Source organism: Nerophis lumbriciformis, linkage group LG29, assembly GCF_033978685.3.
Source record: "Nerophis lumbriciformis linkage group LG29, RoL_Nlum_v2.1, whole genome shotgun sequence".
Classification (NCBI taxonomy): domain Eukaryota; kingdom Metazoa; phylum Chordata; class Actinopteri; order Syngnathiformes; family Syngnathidae; genus Nerophis; species Nerophis lumbriciformis.
The window spans coordinates 24,315,001-24,333,275 of record NC_084576.2 but is presented as its reverse complement, the minus strand read 5'-3'; the positions used below and the strand labels follow the sequence as shown (position 1 = coordinate 24,333,275).

At 40.7% G+C, this 18,275-nt stretch overlaps 1 protein-coding gene across 5 annotated transcripts in view; it reads right to left on the bottom strand.

Moving 5' to 3' along the window:
* Positions 1-1,100: 1,100 nt before the first annotated feature.
* The window catches only part of iqub (IQ motif and ubiquitin domain containing), a 28,263-nt gene continuing 11,088 nt past the window's right edge, over positions 1,101-18,275 (bottom strand). For all 5 annotated transcript variants that reach the window (XM_061924675.1, XM_061924678.1, XM_061924679.1 and 2 more), the window contains 11 exons: positions 18,004-18,126; positions 15,227-15,376; positions 12,497-12,672; positions 9,801-9,956; positions 9,525-9,735; positions 9,273-9,448; positions 6,726-6,896; positions 3,743-3,919; positions 3,437-3,685; positions 3,185-3,370; positions 1,101-1,675 (listed from right to left, as the gene is read on the bottom strand). In XM_061924675.1, the coding sequence (XP_061780659.1) occupies positions 1,514-1,675; positions 3,185-3,370; positions 3,437-3,685; positions 3,743-3,919; positions 6,726-6,896; positions 9,273-9,448; positions 9,525-9,735; positions 9,801-9,956; positions 12,497-12,672; positions 15,227-15,376; positions 18,004-18,126 (1,937 nt within the window). In that variant the 3' untranslated portion in view covers positions 1,101-1,513. The remainder of the gene's footprint in view (positions 1,676-3,184; positions 3,371-3,436; positions 3,686-3,742; positions 3,920-6,725; positions 6,897-9,272; positions 9,449-9,524; positions 9,736-9,800; positions 9,957-12,496; positions 12,673-15,226; positions 15,377-18,003; positions 18,127-18,275) is intronic.

Sequence of the window (18,275 nt, the reverse complement as noted above, 5' to 3'; positions counted from 1 at the left end):
TTTGAAGTTGGAACAGTTTGAATCAGATGAAAAATGTGGGAATTGTGGAACTTTGAAGAATGTCCCATTGATTTCAATGGGAATGTCAGAAAAGTTGGGAATTTCGGGAAAAGCGGGAATTTTTTTGAAAATTGTTAAAAACTAGAATAGGCTGAATGAGTTGAAATGGTTGGTGTTATAGTTTTTCAAATTGGGTGAGTTATGTTGAAGTAGTAACATGTTGAATTGAGAAATGGTATTACGGAATTCCTGGATTTTCGGGAAAACCAAGAATTTTTCCAGTTAAAAAAACAACTTTGTTTTTTGTCCTGATTAAGAGGAATGTTTTGACGGTAGAACGGTTGAAGTGGGTTAAAAAATGTGGGAGGAATAGAAATAGGACTTTGGAAAAGCAGGAATTCTGGAAAATCCTGGAATTTTTTTAAACCTGGAAAAATTATAGTTTAAATTTCCAGAATGGTGGAATGTGTTGAAGGTGGAATGGTTTGAATCAGTTGAAAAATGCGGAAACAGTGAAAGTTTGAAAAATGGCCAATTCATTTTGAATGAGGAAAAATGTCCCGGAAAACCTGGAATTCTGGGAAATCTGGGAATTTTTGGAATTTGTCAAGGGAAAGCCCGCGATTCCCGAATAGGCTGAACAGTTTGAAGTTGGAACGGTTTGAATCGGGTGACAAATGTGGAAGGTAGAGTGCGCCAAAATTGGGAGAATAATAAGAAAAACCATATTGTGTGAATGCTTTGGAGCATTCACACAATATTAATTGAATCCTGCTCAGTGAAGATTTTCTCATTTGTGCTTTATTTATTTTAAATGTGTTATTTTGTACTACAAAAATAAATTATTGCACACTTTCTTGCTCGGTAATTTGTTTTCGTACAAAATAAGCACTAGATATATGCAAGTTTGATTAAAAAAGTGTGGGAAAAGTTGTAACTGGGGGGCTCAAAATTAAATATACCTCGAGCTAGCCGCAACTTTTTTTAAAAGTAGTGTTGCGTCTGACCAGTATTCCCTCTCAGGGAATAAAAGTCACTGGTCAATCCCAAGTTCTTTCAGATGACATATATGCAGAGTAAGAAGGACCATCAAGACAGAATAGGAATATTATCAAGTTTTACTAAAGCTTCAGGAGACCAGCCCACATTCATACCGGCTTCTCGAATTGGTCTAACATTCAAACGGAAGAGACAACTTCTTGAATATGAAGAAAGCCCCCACCCTGTCCAGAAAGGAATACAGCCTCATTGTTCTAATACAGATAAGATATAAAGGGAGTACTCCAACTCCTACATTCCAAGCCTTCAAGGTAAAACACACAGTTTACTTGCGGACATAAGATAAAAAAAAATAGAAAGAGTACAAATGGAAAAACACTAGCTGATTTAAACATGACTATGAATAAAGAAAGAACTCTTAAACATATATGCATTCTCCACAGTAGCCATAGACTTTGTGGTTAGAACAGCAAGTCAACATCATGTATGTGGTCAAGGACTCATGGCGGGTCTGTCAGGTGGTCTTCCCTTTAATGCGCCCCGACGCAAACAACTTGCCATACTTGGCGACGGTGGCTTTGGGCGCCTGCGTCACCATGGTGGGGATCTGGTTGTACTGGCGGCGAGCCAGCAGGTGCTTGTGTTCCACGCCGTGGATGACAGGTGCGTCGTACACCTGAAGGAGACACACCCGCTTCGTCACTAACGGCCGCTTTACGCTCGTCCGACACAAAATATCAACAACTCCAGGATTCTTTACGTGGCCGAAAATATCTCCATTTGTGGCAGCTTTTTCAGAAAGTTGCGGAAAAAGTGTTTTATGCTATAACATACTTTTTTTTTTAAATAAACATTCTGACATAAAAAATATTTCATAACTCTTTTAGTTGATTACAATAAAATATTAAACATATTTTATGATTAAGTTAAAGTTAAAGTACCAATGACTGTCACACACACACACTAGGTGTGGCGAAATGATTCTCTGCATTTGACCCATGAGGGGAGCAGTGAGCAGCAGCGATGGCCGCGCCCGGGAATCATTTTTGGTGATTCAACCCCCAATTCCAACCCTTGATGCTGAGTGCCAAGCAGGGAGGTAATGGGTCCCATTTTAATAGTCTTTGGTATGACTCGGCCGGGGTTTGAACTTTTTGTATTGTTCCTCAGTAAATTCACCAAAACGTCACCGTGGAGTTATCGAGTTCGTTTGGCTGATTGGAGAGCTAGCTTGCGTCCATGACGATGACTTCGGTTTTGTCTGGTCAGCCGTTTTACTGCCGTGTTACAGACACCGTTCGGTAACAATTAAGGTATGTAAATAAATATTTCTGCGTAAATAACTCATTTGACAACTTATATATATATGCGGCTTATAGTCCAGTGCGGCTTATATGTGGAGAGAGAAAAAATCTCGGGCTGCAACAACTAATCGATTAAATCGATTAAAATCGATTATAAAAATAGTTGGCGATTAATTTAGTCATCGATTCGTTGGATCTATGCTGTGCGTATGCGCAGAGGCAATTTTAATTTTCTTTTTATTTATTTAATTTAAAAAATATATTTTTTTTTTTATACCCACATATGCGGTCCTCTCCAAGGTTTCTCATAGTCAGTCACATCAACGTCCCACTGGGGTGAGTTTTTCCTTGCCCTTATGTGGGCTTTGTACCGAGCATGTCGTTGTGGCTTGTGCAGCCCTTTGAGACACTTGTGATTTAGGGCTATATAAATAAACATTGATTGATTGATTGATTGATATAAACCTTTATTTATAAACTGCAACATGTACAAACAGCTGAGAAACAATAATCAAAATAAGTATGGTACCAGTATGCTGTTTTTTTTCCAATAAAATACTGGAAAGGATAGAAATGTAGTTTGTCTCTTTTATCCGATTATTAATCGATTAATCGAAGTAATAATCGACAGATTAATCGATTATCAAATCAATCGTTAGTTGCAGCCCTAATGTTTTCCTTCTAAAAATTAGTGGGTGCGGCTTATATACCGAGAGACGATGAGAGCTTATCGTCACACTCCAACATCTCTAACCTGTAAATGCTGCCTCTTTGCTAGGTGAAAATGGAAATGTTTTGTCTAATTCCTGGAAGGGACTGCCTAATCGGAGAAATGAAAGGTCTGAATATGTATCTGGAGGACCCGGCGTAGACCACCTCACCTTGTGCACGTCCTCCACCTGCAGGTGAGCGGCCACCTCCTCCTTGCTGAGCAGGATGCAGTTCCAGGGGCTCCAGTCCTTGTGGCGTTCCCACCGGACCAGCGCCAGGCTGAAGGCGTCGTTGCAGGCGCTGAGGGCCGAGCGAGCGCCCCAGATCACCTCCACCAGGTACTGCAGGTCCTCCACCTGACGGACACGGACGCCTTTTAGGCTGCGGGCGAGAGCGAGTGGGGGAGCGGGGAGGAGGCTGACCTGCAGGAGGAAGGGGATGGTGTTGTCCTTGTTGAGGACCAGCTCGCTGTCCCGCAGTCTCTTCAGCATGTTCTTGTAGCAGGAGAAGTCGTCACGGCTCCCGGCGATGTTCCTCAGTCTGGTGCAGTCCAGACAGCGCCGGCCCAGGTGGGCTTTGGCGCACGACCTGAACTGGGAGGAGCACAGGTAGCGCTGGCAGCCGTGGCAGAGGAAGACGTCGTTTTTCAGCATGGAGGGGCTCTTAGGCACCTGAGGAAGGTTCTGTTAGTTCTCATGGATGCCATGGTGACTCGTGCAAGACTTTACTTTCAGGTGCTTGGCCACTTCTGGGTTGAATCCTGGGGTCCTGATGAACTGGAGGAAGAGTGTGGACAGTCTCTTCCTCAGACCCTCCAGGTTGGTCGACTTGACCTGACGTCTCATCAGGTCCTCCTCTCGGTGCAGCAACTCCACGATGTCTCGTGTCAGCTGACACGGGTGCTCCTGCCCAATGGACCATCAAGGTGAAGCCAGTCATTTTTACAATTATTCTGACTCGGGGGGCCAAATTTTGAGAAAGAAATGTGTATGGGGGCCGGTATATCTATATCTCTTTCTATATATATATATATATATATATATATATATATATATATATATATATATATATATATATATATATATATATATATATATATACATATATGCATGTATACATATACACACACACACACACACACACACACACATATACATATATATATATATATATATATATATATATATATATGTAAAATATTTGAATGTGCTGTACAGTATGTGTGCTTGGGTCTTATTCTAGGAACACTAATTCAAAACCTCACAATAATGTCTGATTGAAAGCTAAAAACGTTATGACAGACCCCCTTAAATAAAAGAACTGAATGAGACACCCATAATGTACATGAAAATAAAGAACGTGGGATTTACAATATTAACTATGAACGATAAAACACTGAATTTTGACAACATATGAATGTCACACCTCCTTTCGATCAAAATATTTTACAATAAAGCGAAACGGAACGAAAATGCAACAAACAGCCAAATGTGAACGCAAAGGGTAAAAACAAAAAACACCTACAATCTGATACATCACTAAGCTTTAGAACTTTGTTGTAAAAAACATCACTGCACATCATAATGGCAGCTACAGTTTCCATCTTAAAGATCTAAAAAAAATATTTGGGAATGTCCGGCGGGCCAGATTGAAAAGCTTAACGGGCCGCATGTGCCCAGGTCTGATCTATACAGATAGATTATATCTATATATATAGACAGATATACATCCATTCAAACTACGTGAGCGTGTGTATATGAAGTCGGCACGTTGTGTAATTCGTAAATAAAAACAGAATACAATGATTTGAAAATCCTTTTCAACTTATATTTAATTGAATAGACTGCAAGATATTTAATGTTCAAACTGAGAAACTTCTTTTTTTTTTTCAAATAATCATTAACTTAGAATTTAATGGCAGCAACACATTGCGAAAAAGTTGTCACAAGGCCATTTTTACCATTGTGTTACATGGCCTTTCCTTTTAACAACACTCAGTAAAGGTTTGGGAACTGAGGAGACCAATTTATGAAGCTTTTCAGGTGGAATTCTTTCCCATTCTTGCTTGATGTACAGCTTAAGTTGTTCAACAGTCCGGGGGTCTTCGTTGTGGTATTTTAGGCTTCATAATGCGCCACACATTTTCAATGGGAGACAGGTCTGGACTACAGGCAGGCCAGTCTAGTACCCGCACTCTTTTACTACAAAGCCACGCTGTTGTAACAAGTGGCTTGGCATTGTCTTGCTGAAATAAGCAGGGGCGTCCATGATAATGTTGCTTGGATGGCAACATATGTTGCTCCAAAACCTGTATGTACCTTTCAGCATTAATGGTGCCTTCACAGATGTGTAAGTTACCCATGTCTTGGGCACTAATACACCCCCATACCATCACAGATGCTGGCTTTTCAACTTTGTGCCTATAACAATCCGGATGGTTCTTTTCCTCTTTGTTCCGGAGGACACGACGTCTACAGTTTTCAAAAACTATTTGAAATGTGGACTTGTCAGACCACATCACTTTGCATCAGTCCATCGTAGATGAGCTCGGGCCCAGCAAAACCGGCGGCGTTTCTGGGTGTTGTTGATAAATGGCTTTCGCTTTGCGAAGTAGAGTTTTAACTTGCACTTACAGATGTAGCGACAAACTGTAGTTACTGACAGTGGTTTTCTGAAGTGTTCCTGAGCCCATGTGGTGATATCCTTTACACACTGATGTCGGTTTATGATGCATAGCTTATGATGATGAATACCATCGCTTATGTGCAGTGATTTCTCCAGATTCTCTGAACCTTTTGATGATATCAGAGACCTTAGATGGTGAAATCCCTAAATTCATTGCAATAGCTCATTGAGAAATGTTGTTATTAGACTGTTGGGCAATTTGCTCACGCATTTGTTCACAAAGTGATGACCCTCGCCCCATCCTTGTTTGTGAATGACTGAGCATTTCATGGAAGCTGCTTTTATACCCAATCATGGCACCCACCTGTTCCCAATTAGCCTGTTCACCTGTGGGATGTTCCAAATAAGTGTTTGATGAGCATTTCTCAACTTTCTCAGTCTTTTTGCCACTTGTGCCAGCTTTTTTAAAACAGGTTGCAGGCATCAAATTCCAAATGAGCTAATATTTGCAAAAAATAACAACGTTTTCCGGTTCGATTGTTAAATATCTTGTCTTTGCAGTTTATTCAATTAAATATAGGTTGAAAAGGATTTGCAAATTATTGTATTTTGTTTTTATTTACGATTTACATGTGTAAAGCAGAGTGGGTTAAGTATTTTCATTTTAACAAAAAAAAAATTTGGATTGATTGATTACCATACTTTCCAATCAAAATGTAAAACATATGCAATGACATGCAGTACATATATTTAGTTCTGTCAGAAAGGAAAAAAAACAAATACATTTAGTAAGAAAAGATAAAGTACTTTTTGACACATATTATTTCCAGGTTTTAGGGGGCCATATAAAATGATGTGGCGGGCCAGATCCAGCCCCCGGACCTTGACCTTGACACCTGTGATATTAATAATAAAAATGTGTCCGAAGATAGAGATTTTATCGTAATAATAAACGTTGATGATACAGTACATTCTCGCTGCGTCCCGCATATTTGATATAACAAAGTACGTTATTTACAAGTATTATTATCACTGGAGGATGAGGGAATATCCAACCATGCTACAATACGTGTGTGTGTGTTGCACCTCCACAGTCTGCTTGAGGCAAAGCAGGATGTCCAGCCTCTGCTCCTGGCTGATGGGCGACATGGCCACACAGTCGTAAAGATCTCCCAGCTCTCGGGCCCTGATGGTGTCAGGAGTGTCCATCTCGATCAGGCGGCCGTCTGCCGCTCGCCACTGATGAGGCGTGGACGACTGACGCACGCCACAACACGCAGTTAGTATACAATGAGTACAACACACTCACAACTCAGGGTACTTACATTGTTGACAGTACTTTAAATGAGGTACTGTTTTACCAAAAGCACCAACAGTCCTACTGACTAAACAAGTACTCCTTCAGTACTACTAATACAGTAAAACTACTTCAAAAACATGATTTTACTGCAGTATTATTACTTTATTCTGACATTTTTCCTATAAAATATGACTGAATTTTTGCTATATTCAGGGTCTAATATTCTCTTCATGCAACACATTCTATCGAGATATTTTATTTTTTAACTTAAAAAATAAGATGTCATTGTCGTGACAAAAAAGTAAAAACTCAATTATTTTCCCCAAATATTCTACTTTTAAGACTGCAAAATTTGTCTTTAAATGAAATCTTGGAATACTGCACTTTAAAAAAAACACTTTATTATTTTACTATCAGTGCTTTATTCTTCTAACATTGCAACTTTTATTTTTAACTTAATTTTTTTTTTTAAATGATTTTAATCTTATAATATTGAGACTTTTTATTTTTGAAACATTACATCTTTTAAAAAATGTTTTATTCTTTTAACATCCATCCATCCATCCATCCATCTTCTTCCGCTTATCCGAGGTCGGGTCGCGGGGGCAGCAGCTTAAGCATTTGCTTTTAACATTGCAAATTTAAAATTTTAATTTTTGGTAACGTTACAAATAAAATAAAAAAGATTTATTTCTTATAATATTACGACTTTTTATTTTTGTGACATTGCATTTTTTTAAAAAGGATTTTATTCTTGAAACATTGCAACTTTTTGTTTTTTATTTTTCGAAACGTTACAACTTAAGAAAGCTTTTATTCTTGTAACATGCTACTTTTATTGTAACAATAAAACTTAAAAATAAGGAATTTATTCTCTTAACATTGCAACTTTTTTGTAACGGTGCATCTTTTAAAAAAATATTTTATTCTTGTAACAATGAAACTTTTATTTTTTTTAACTATTCATAACATTACAACTTTTTGAAAAAATGATTTTGATTCTTGTAACATTGCAACTTTTTATTTCTTAATTTTTTGTAACATTACAACTTAAAAAAGCTTTTATTCTTGTAACAAGCACTTTTTATTTTATTTTTTTATTTTTGTAACGGTGCATCTGTTAAAAAAATATTTTATTCTTGTAACAATGAAACTTTTTTAATGTTTTATTTATTCGTAACGTTACAACTTTTTGAAAAAAGGATTTAAATTCTTGTAACATTGCATTTTTTATTTCTTAATTTTTTGGAACATTACAATTAAAAAATAATATATTTTATTCTTAAAATATTGCAACTTTTTATGTTGTGTAACGTTACGTTTTTTAAAAGAGGATTTAATTATTGTAATATGGCACGGTCTGGCCTGCGGTACTCTCACCCCCTAAACCTCACTCGGATCCGGGTCACGGCACCACTGCAACCCACGTGGTTTCTGCATTTTCCGTTCCGCACGGGACTCCAACACTGGTCGTCCGGAGAAGGGACGAGCGTGCTGACTACCGAGCTAAAAGCCCGGGCTACCAACTCGATAGCCAGCATTGCTCTTGAAGTCGTCAAGGAGTGATGTTTTACTAACGTACACATGACCAAGACACACGGACTGGCCTCCGTTACTCTCACTCACCCAATAAACTTCACTCTCATCCTAGTCACGGCTCCATTGTAACCCATGGAGGCGATCGTGCGGACTACCGAGCTAAAAGCCCGGGCTACCAACTCAATAGCCAGTATTGCTCTTGAAGTGGTCAGGGAGTGAGGTTTTACTAACGTACACACGGACTGGCCTGCATTACTCCCACTCCTTCCCTAAGCCTCACTGTCATCCGGGTCACGGCACCATTGTAACCCATGGAGGCGATCGTGCGGATTACCGAGCTAAAAGCCCGGGCTACCAACTCGATAGCCAGCATTGCTCTTGAAGTGGTCAGGGAGTTAGGTTTTATTAACGTACACATGGCCAAGACACACGGATTGGCCTGCGTTACTCTCACTCACCCCCTAAACCTCACTCTCATCCGGATCACGGCACCATTGTAGTAACCCAAGGAAAATTGAACCCCGGTGGGCCACACAAGAGGCGATGGTGCTGACTATCGAGCTAAAAGTTCATGAGGTTTTGCCAACGTGCACATGGCCCAGACACACGGACTGGCTTGCGGTACTCTCACCCCCTAAACATCACTCGGATCCGAGTCACGGCACCACTGCAACCCACGTGGTTTCTGCCTTTTCCGTTCCGCGCGGGACTCAAACCCCGGACTACCGGGCCATCAACTGGTTCGCCAGACCGGCAGGCCACCGTCACATATGCGAGCGTGTGTGACCGCTGACCTTGTCCAGGAACTTCCTGACAGCTTTGTTGTAGTTGTTGCTCCTGATGGCGATGCCGTGGCGTCCGATGGTGGCGATGTACTGCGTCTCCTGCTCCAGCAGCGAGCAGAGGGCGGCCTTCCTCTCGGAGCCTCGTAGAGTGGTGTTGATCTGGTGCTCCTTGTCACTTCTCCACTCTGAGTGGCACACACACCGTGGAGTCACAGACACACACACACACACACACACACACACACACAACCTTCCACCTACTCTCCAGGGCGTGGTACAGCAGGTTGAGGTCCTCCCTCTTCTGCGGCTGGCTCCAGCGGTTGCGGCTGTCCTGCATCTGCTCCTCCCTCTCTTCCCGCCTCCTCCTCTCCTGGAGGTCCATCCAGGCCAGCCGCCGGTCGCGCTGTCTCCTCAGACGGTCCACCGCCCGGGTGCTGAGCCAGCGGCGAGTGTGCGCCTGCAGTCGTATCACCTGCAAGGCAGACAACGCCGTCTGGATCGCTCCGTCAACGTCGGCGGTATTTACCGGTCCCTCACGGCGTCCAGTCGGGTGGAGTGGTATTCGTCGGCCGTGACGTAACCTCTCGGGCTGAGCAGCTTGTCCGTGAGGTTGGAGATGTAACAGCCGACGCTGGTCATCTGCGTGGTGACGCTGGACGGGCACTGCTGGGGCTCGGAGATCAGGTCCGCGGTCTGAGGGGGCGTAAGAGTCCATAAAATCTCTACTCCCCTCTCCTTTGCTTTTGCAAACTGAATCCACCTTACTCTGGTTTTTGTCTTATAACATGCAAAACACAAATATCTAAGATTGCATTTTTAGTTGTTTTTTGTTTCGTCTTTTCTGTTCTCAAACATGTCCAAAATAAGTACTTACAATTAGGGATGGGTAGCGTTCACATTCAATCCAAGACGGTGCTATTTCCCACTGCCTGGGAATCGATACCAACGATACCAATTGTTGGTACTTTGTGTGTAAATAATTATTGTTTGATAACAAAATGTTATTTTTTAATGTAACATTTAACAACTAGAAACATTTCCCGCGGAAATGTTAACGGGCCTGCTATCTGTGCCCTGAACCTCTAGCCTGGGGTCGATTGATCCTTCTAAAATGGCGCCAAGTATCCAAACTAATGTTTTTTTTTTTTAGGTAGGAACATACAAATTTAGCACACTAGCTAATACAAAATATGTTAGCATACATACAAGATGGCGTGAATCATTATTTTTAGATTTAATCATATACATTTAGCTAAACAGCTAGCATAACATGTTAGCATGCTAAGATAAGAAACACTAGCATACTTCCATGATGCGGCCAAATATCAAAAAACAAGATTTTTTAGGTTAAAACATACAAAATTAGCGATAAAGCTAGCATGATGACAAGTCAGTGCACTTCTAAGATAGCGCCAAGTACTAAAATGCGCTATTTTTAGGTTTAAACATACAAAATTAGTTAAATGTTAGTGTGCCAATATAAGCGACATTAGCCTACTTCCAAGATGGTGCCAGGTATCAAAATTCATAATTTTTAGGTTTAAACAAACAAAATGAGTTAGAAAGCTAGCATAAACTGTTAGTATGCTAATGTTAGCGTGATGACGTACGATAAAGCAAGCATTCTTCTAAGATGGCGCCATGTTCTAAAACGCACTATTCTTAGGTATAAACATACAAAATTAGTTAAAAAGCTAGCATAAAACAGTGGCATGCTAATATTAGAGACGCAAGCATACTTCCACGATCCCGCCAAGTATCAAAAACAATGATTTTTAGCTTAGAACATACAAAATTAGGTATAAAGCTTGCATGAAGACATGATGACAAGTAAGTGTACTTCTAAGATAGCGCCAAGTATTAAAATGCGCTATTTTGAGGTGTAAACATACAAAATTAGTTAAATGGCTAGCATAAAACGTTAGCATGCTAACATTAACGTGCCATTATAAGAGACATTAGCCTACTTCCAAGATGGTGCCAGGTATCAAAATTCTTAATTATAGGTTTAAACAAACAAAATTAGTTAGAAAGCTAGCATAAAACGTTAGAATGCTAATGTTAGCATGATGACGTCGGACAAAGCTCGTATTCTTCTAAGATGGTGCCATGTCTTAAAACACACTGTTCTTAGGTGTAAACATACAAAATTAGTTCAAAAGCTAGCATAAAACAGTGGCATGCTAATATAGGAAATGTTAGCATACTTCAAAGATGGGCGCCACGTTTCAAAAACCATGAATTTTAGGTTAACACATACAAAGTAAGCTAAAAAGTTAGCATAAAATGTTAGCATGCTAGCACATGACTGGATGCGAGGAAATACCACAATGCACTATTTATAGTTGGAAACATACAAAATTAGCTAAAAGGTTGGCATAAAACATTAGCATGCTAATATAAGATACTTCCACGATGGCGCCAAGTATCAAAAACCCTGATTTTTAGGTTAGAACATGCAAAATTAGCTATAAAGCTAGCATAAAACTTTAGCATACTAATATAAGAGACTCTAGCATACTTCCACAATGGCGCCATATATCAAAAGCCATGATTTTTAGGTTAAAACATACAGAATTAGCTAAAAAGCTACCATACAACTTTAGCATGCTAATATAATAGACGCTAGCATACTTCCACAATGTCGCCAAGTATCAAAAACAATGATTTATAGGTTAAAATATACCGAAATAGCTATAAAGCTGGCATAAAACTTTAGCATGATAATATAAGAGACGCTAACACACTTCCACAATGGCGCCAAGTATCAAAAACCATTATTTTTAGGTTAAAACATACAGAATTAGCTATAAAGCTAGCTTAAAACTTTAGCATGCTGATATAAGAGACGCTAGCACACTTCCACAATGGCGCCAAGTATCAAAAACCATGATTTTTTGGGTAAAAAAAATACAAAGTTAGCTATAAAGATGGCATAAAACATTAGCACGCCAGCACATGACAGGATAAGAGGAAATACCAAAATGCACTATTTGTTAGTGTAAACATACAAAATTTGCTAAAAAGCTAACATTAAATGTTAACAAGCTAACGTTAGCATGCTAATATAAGAGAAGCTAGCATACTTCCACGATGGCGCCAAGTATCAAAAACCCTGATTTATAAGTTCAAACATACAAAACTAGCTAAAAAGTTAGCGTGCTAACAGTTAGCATGCGTTAAAAGCAGGTACTGTCCCATCTTGTGGTGGTTTGTCTCTCCAGGTGGTGTACCTGCGTGTCACGGCTGAACACGACCACCCCTCGGTCGGGCCTCCTCCTGCGTGGAGTCTGGGCAGCGGCATGGTGGTATTCTGTGCCCAGCAACTTGTGCCTGTAGCCGCCCAGGAAGTCTTTCTCCAGACAGGCACGCTCAATCTCCACCGGCACCTTGTGGACAGCGCCATCATCTGGCCGATGAAAGACACAGAATGTAAGACTACTAACTTTTTTACGCACATCTTCCTTAAACCTGTGTATTTTTTGGGACTATAACTTCAAATATTGCGACAGAGCAGTAGCAAGTACACAGGAACACGTGTACTTAATACTTCTACCAAATAGAGTGGCAACACAGGAACACATGTGTACTTAGTACTTCTACCAAATAAAGTGGCAACACAGGAACACATGTGTACTTACTACTTCTACCAAATAGAGTGGCAAAACAGGAACACGTGTACTTACTACTTCTACCAACTAGTGGCAACACAGGAACACGTGTACTTACTACTTCTACCAAATAGAGTGGCAACACAGGAACACATGTGTACTTACTACTTCTACCAAATAGAGTGGCAACACAGGAACATGTGTACTTACTACTTCTACCAACTAGTGGCAACACAGGAACACGTGGAATTACTACTTCTACCAAATAGAGTGGCAACACAGGAACACGTGTGTACTTACTACTTCTACCAAATAGAGTGGCAACACAGGAACACGTGTACTTACTACTTCTACCAAATAGAGTGGCAAAACAGGAACACGTGTACGTACTACTTCTACCAACTAGTGGCAACACAGGAACACGTGTACTTACTACTTCTACCAAATAGAGTGGCAACACAGGAACACATGTGTACCTACTACTTCTACCAAATAGAGTGGCAACACAGGAACATGTGTACTTACTACTTCTACCAACTAGTGGCAACACAGGAACACGTGGAATTACTACTTCTACCAAATAGAGTGGCAACACAGGAACACGTGTGTACTTACTACTTCTACCAAATAGAGTGGCAACACAGGAACACATGTGTACATACTACATCTACCAATTAGAGTAAGAACAGAGGAACACAGACATGTGTGCCTATTACTTCTACTCAGTAGCAGTAGTAAGTACACAGGATGACATCTCTACTGACTATTGCTACCCAGTAGCAGTAGTAAGTACTAACGAACAAATGTTCATTTACCATCTCTACCGAGTAGTAGTAATAAGTACTCAGGAACACATGTATATTTACTACTTCTACCAATCACAGGAGTAACACATGAAGACATTTGTACTTACTACTTCTACCTTTTAGAGCAGCAACACAGGAACACATGTGTACTTGCTACTGCTACCATCTCCGGGGGGGAAAAAATAACTGTACTTTTCAGAAGCAGTATAGTACCGTTTTTTTATTTTGTTAGTACCGCGGTACTTTATTAGTACGGTATTCCGTACAACCCTAGTAGGAACATGTGTACTTACTACTTTTACTGGGTAGAGGTATTAAGTACACAGGAACACATGCATACTTATTAATTCTACCCAGTAAAAGTAGTAAGTACGCAGGAACACATGTGTACTTACCACTTCTACCAATTAGAGTGGCACCACAGGAACACGTGTACTTACTACTTCTACCAATTAGAGTAAGAACAGAGGAACACGTGTGCCTACTACTTCTACTCTGTAGCAGTAGTAAGTACACAGGATCACATCTTTACTGACTATTGCCACCCAGTAGCAGTAGTAAATACTAACGAACACATGTGCATTTACCACCTCTACCGAGTAGTAGTAATAAGTACTCAAGAACACATGTATATTTACTACTACTACTACCAATGGTTACCAGTTACCAGTGGTAACACATGAAGACATGTGTACTTACTATTTCAAACAATTAGAGCAGCAACACAGGAACATAACGGTATTTTTCAGAAGCAGTAAAGTACAGTTTTTAATTCATTAGTACCGCGGTACTTTATTAGTACCGGTATACCGTACAACCCTAGTAGGAACACATGCATACTTACTAATTCTACCCAGTAAAAGTAGTAAGTACACAGGAGCACATCTGTATTTACTAGTTCTACCCAGTAAAAGTAGTAAGAACACATGTACTTAATACCTCCTCCCAGTAAAAATAGTAAGTACACAGGAACGCATGGATACTTACCAATTCTACCCAGTAAAAGTAGTAAGTACACAGGAATACATGCATACTTACGAGTTCTACCCAGTAAAAGTAGTAAGTACACAAGAACACATGCGTACTTACTAATTCTACCCAGTAAAAGTAGTAAGTACACAGGAACACATGGGTACTTAATACCTCTACCCAGTAAAAGTAGTAAGTACTCAGGAACGCATGCATACTTACTAATTCGACCTTGTAAAAGTAGTAAGTACACAGGAACATATGTGAACTTAATACTTCTACCAAGTAAAAGTAGTAAGTACTCAGGAACGCATGCATACTTACCAATTCTACCTAGTAAAGGTAATAAGTACACAGGAACATATGTGTACTTACTAATTCTACTAATTAGAGTAGGGACACATTAGTGCTTACTACCTCTACCCAGTGAAAGTAGTAAGTACTCAGAGGAACACATGTTTATACTTACTACTTCTACCCAGTACAGAGTAAATACTTCACATTTGTGTACTTTAAAAGGTCTCAAGAACGTTTGAATAACTTAACATTTTTTTAAAAAAATTTAAAGCGTCCTTACCAGTCTGCAGGTTCGCGTTGGTGACTTGGGGCGTGTCTTCCTGCTCTGCCGCCAGATTGCGGGGGTCTGATGACGTCGTCTCCACGGTGACGGCGCCGGGAGGCAAGTCGCCGACCTCTGCTACGCTCTTCTCGTCCTCCGCCATTGTGCCTGAAACACACACGCGCATGATTTTATCTTCATTCAAGACACAACATCCTCTAGTCGTAAAATGTCAGAATAGACTGAATGAATGAATGGATGTGTGAATGAATGAATGGATGTGTGAATGAACGAATGGATGTGTGAATGAATATGTGAATGAATAAATGTGTGAATGAATGAATGTGTGAATGAATCAATCAATCAATCAATGTTTATTTATATAGCCCTAAATCACAAGTGTCTCAAAGGGCTGCACAAGCCACAACGACATCCTCGGTACAAAGCCCACATAAGGGCAAGGAAAAACTCACCCCAGTGGGACGTCGATGTGAATGACTATGACAAACCTTGGAGAGGACCGCATATGTGGGTAACCTGTATGCGTGAATGAATGAATGGATGTGTGAATGAATGAATGGATGTGTGAATGAATGAATGTGTGAATGAATGTATGCGTGAATGAATGAATGGATGTGTGAATGAATGATGTGTGAATGAATGAATGTGTGAATGAATGAATGGACGTGTGAATGAATGAATGGATGAAATTAATATATGAATGAATGAGCCCTACAACAATTCAAAAGGCTTTTTGCAAATGTTGCAGTATGCAGTAGATTGTATGATGCCCATTCATTGTCAATGGGAAGAAAATTCCAGGAAAACCGGGAATTTGGGAAACATGTTTTGCGTTCCATATATGTGAAGAGTAGTGTGGGTGGATGGTTGAAAGGTCAGAATCGGGTTTAAAAATGGAGCAAAATGTAGAGAATTTAGGGCATTGTAGAACTATGAATACGTCCATTCATTTGAATGGGAAGTTCCTGGAAATTTGGGGATTTTTGAAAATATTGATACGAGCACAATTGTCCTAGATCAGGGGTCTCAAACTCAATTTACCTGGGGGCCACTGGATGCAGAGTCTGGGTGAGGCTGGGCCGCAAGAAAAGATTTCTTGAAGAAAATGTTTGCATACTCCTCAGCATGTCTAGTTGTATAATGACGTTTTAAATTGTATGCATTGTGCACCGCAACTTTCTCTGTGCTCAACAAAGAAATATTGCATCTCCCACTTTTCCTGGAATTGTCTGTGCTCATCACTAACCTTTCTTTTCACTGCAGGCTTTGAAAAAGACACGTTTGGGGTTGTGGAATATATTTGTATTTAGCCGACGCACAGAGAATAATGTTATTTCCGCAATGTGTGTCGTTCCGCTTTTCCTCCCTACAGCAACACGGCGGTCGGCGGGATAGCGAGCGCAAAAAAGTGACGGCTCCCGGAGTGTTATCCGGCGCCATATAGAAATATATGTAGTGTTCATCGTGTGAGGCAATGCAAATTAAACAATAAAAAAAAACTAATAACGGTTTGAATTGGTCCAGGTTATCGGGGACTGTTATTACTGACGGACGCGGTGTGACTGCAGCCAGGCACGTAAGAAAACTCTCGTCTCCATGGCAACGTCTCTATCGCTTTCACTCATTTGCCGCTATTCCACTAGCGCAGGGGTAGGCAACCCAGAACGTTGAAAGAGCCATTTTGGACCCAAATAACACAACGCTGTCAAGCGCCATTCATATAAAACTCGCGGGCCGCACTAACATTAAACTTTCATATTAAGGTGGGTGCCGCAATTGCAATTGGCCCGCGGGCCGCGTTTCTGAGACCCCTGTTCTAGATGATAGGAATGGGTTGGTGTTGGAATTTTTGGAATCGCTTGAGAAATGTTGAGGTAGTAACAGTTTGAATTGAGAATGGGTGTTTCGGAATTCCTGGAAATTCGGGAAAACCAGGAATTTGTACGAGGAAAAAAAAATAGGAGCATTTGTTGTCCCAACTAAGTGGAAGGTTTTGAAGGTATAAAACCGTGAATCTTTGAATGGGTCGGTGTTAGAACTTTTCGAAAGGGTTGAAAAATGTTGACGTACTAACAATTTGAATTGGTATTTCAGAAGTCCTGGAATTTCTGGAAAAAATGGGAATGTGCACGGAAAAAAGAATAGGAACATTTGTTGTCCCAACTAATGTTTTGAAAGTTTCAACAACAACAAAAAAGAGTCAAAAACGGTCGAAAAACGTGGACTTTGAAAACTTTCCAGGGAGAGGTGAAAATAGGGCTTTGGAAAACTGGAAATTCCTGGAATTTGAAAACTTTCCAGGGAGAGGTGAAAATAGGGCTTTGGAAAACTGGAAATTCCTGGAATTTTGCTAGTCTGATGGTCCGAGGTGAGAGGAGTGTGTGGATGGTGGAACGGTTCGAATCGGTTGGAAGTTGGAAAAATGGCCCGTTCATTTTCAATGGGCAAAATGAACCGGGAATTCTGGGTAATCTGGGTTATTTTTAATATTCATATTTGGGGAGTTCACGATTCCCGACCGAGTCGAATGTTTAGATACTCAGTCTGGACAAGCTTCAGCCAGACCTCCAGCGGCTCTCTGTCAAATTGGAAGAGCTCTGATTTAGAGACATGTGCTCCTGGATGCTGAGACCAGTGACCAAGGTCTTACTGGTCACGTGACCTCCAGGCATCACAACCACCTTGACTGTAATACCCCATGAAATAACACCAATCAGTACCAGGACTGCACCTTGTATACAAGCGCCATGTTCCAAGGTGTGGGAGCGACTCACCTGGAGCTGTAGACTGTTCCACGTTGCCTTCATCCTTGTTGGCCTGCTCAGTGGGAGCGTCAGGCTGCTGATCAGTGGGAGCGTCAGGCTGCTGCTCAGTGGGAGCGTCAGGCTGCTGCTCAACTGCACAGATAGATAATATTCCAACCTTCCATTAGAGACGGGGTGTGCAAACTAAGGCTCGTGGGCCAAGTGCGACCCGCCGGTGTGTTCAGTTTGGCCCGGGAGACATCGCCAGATCCACAGGGTGCCTCCAACTTCATTTTAAATAT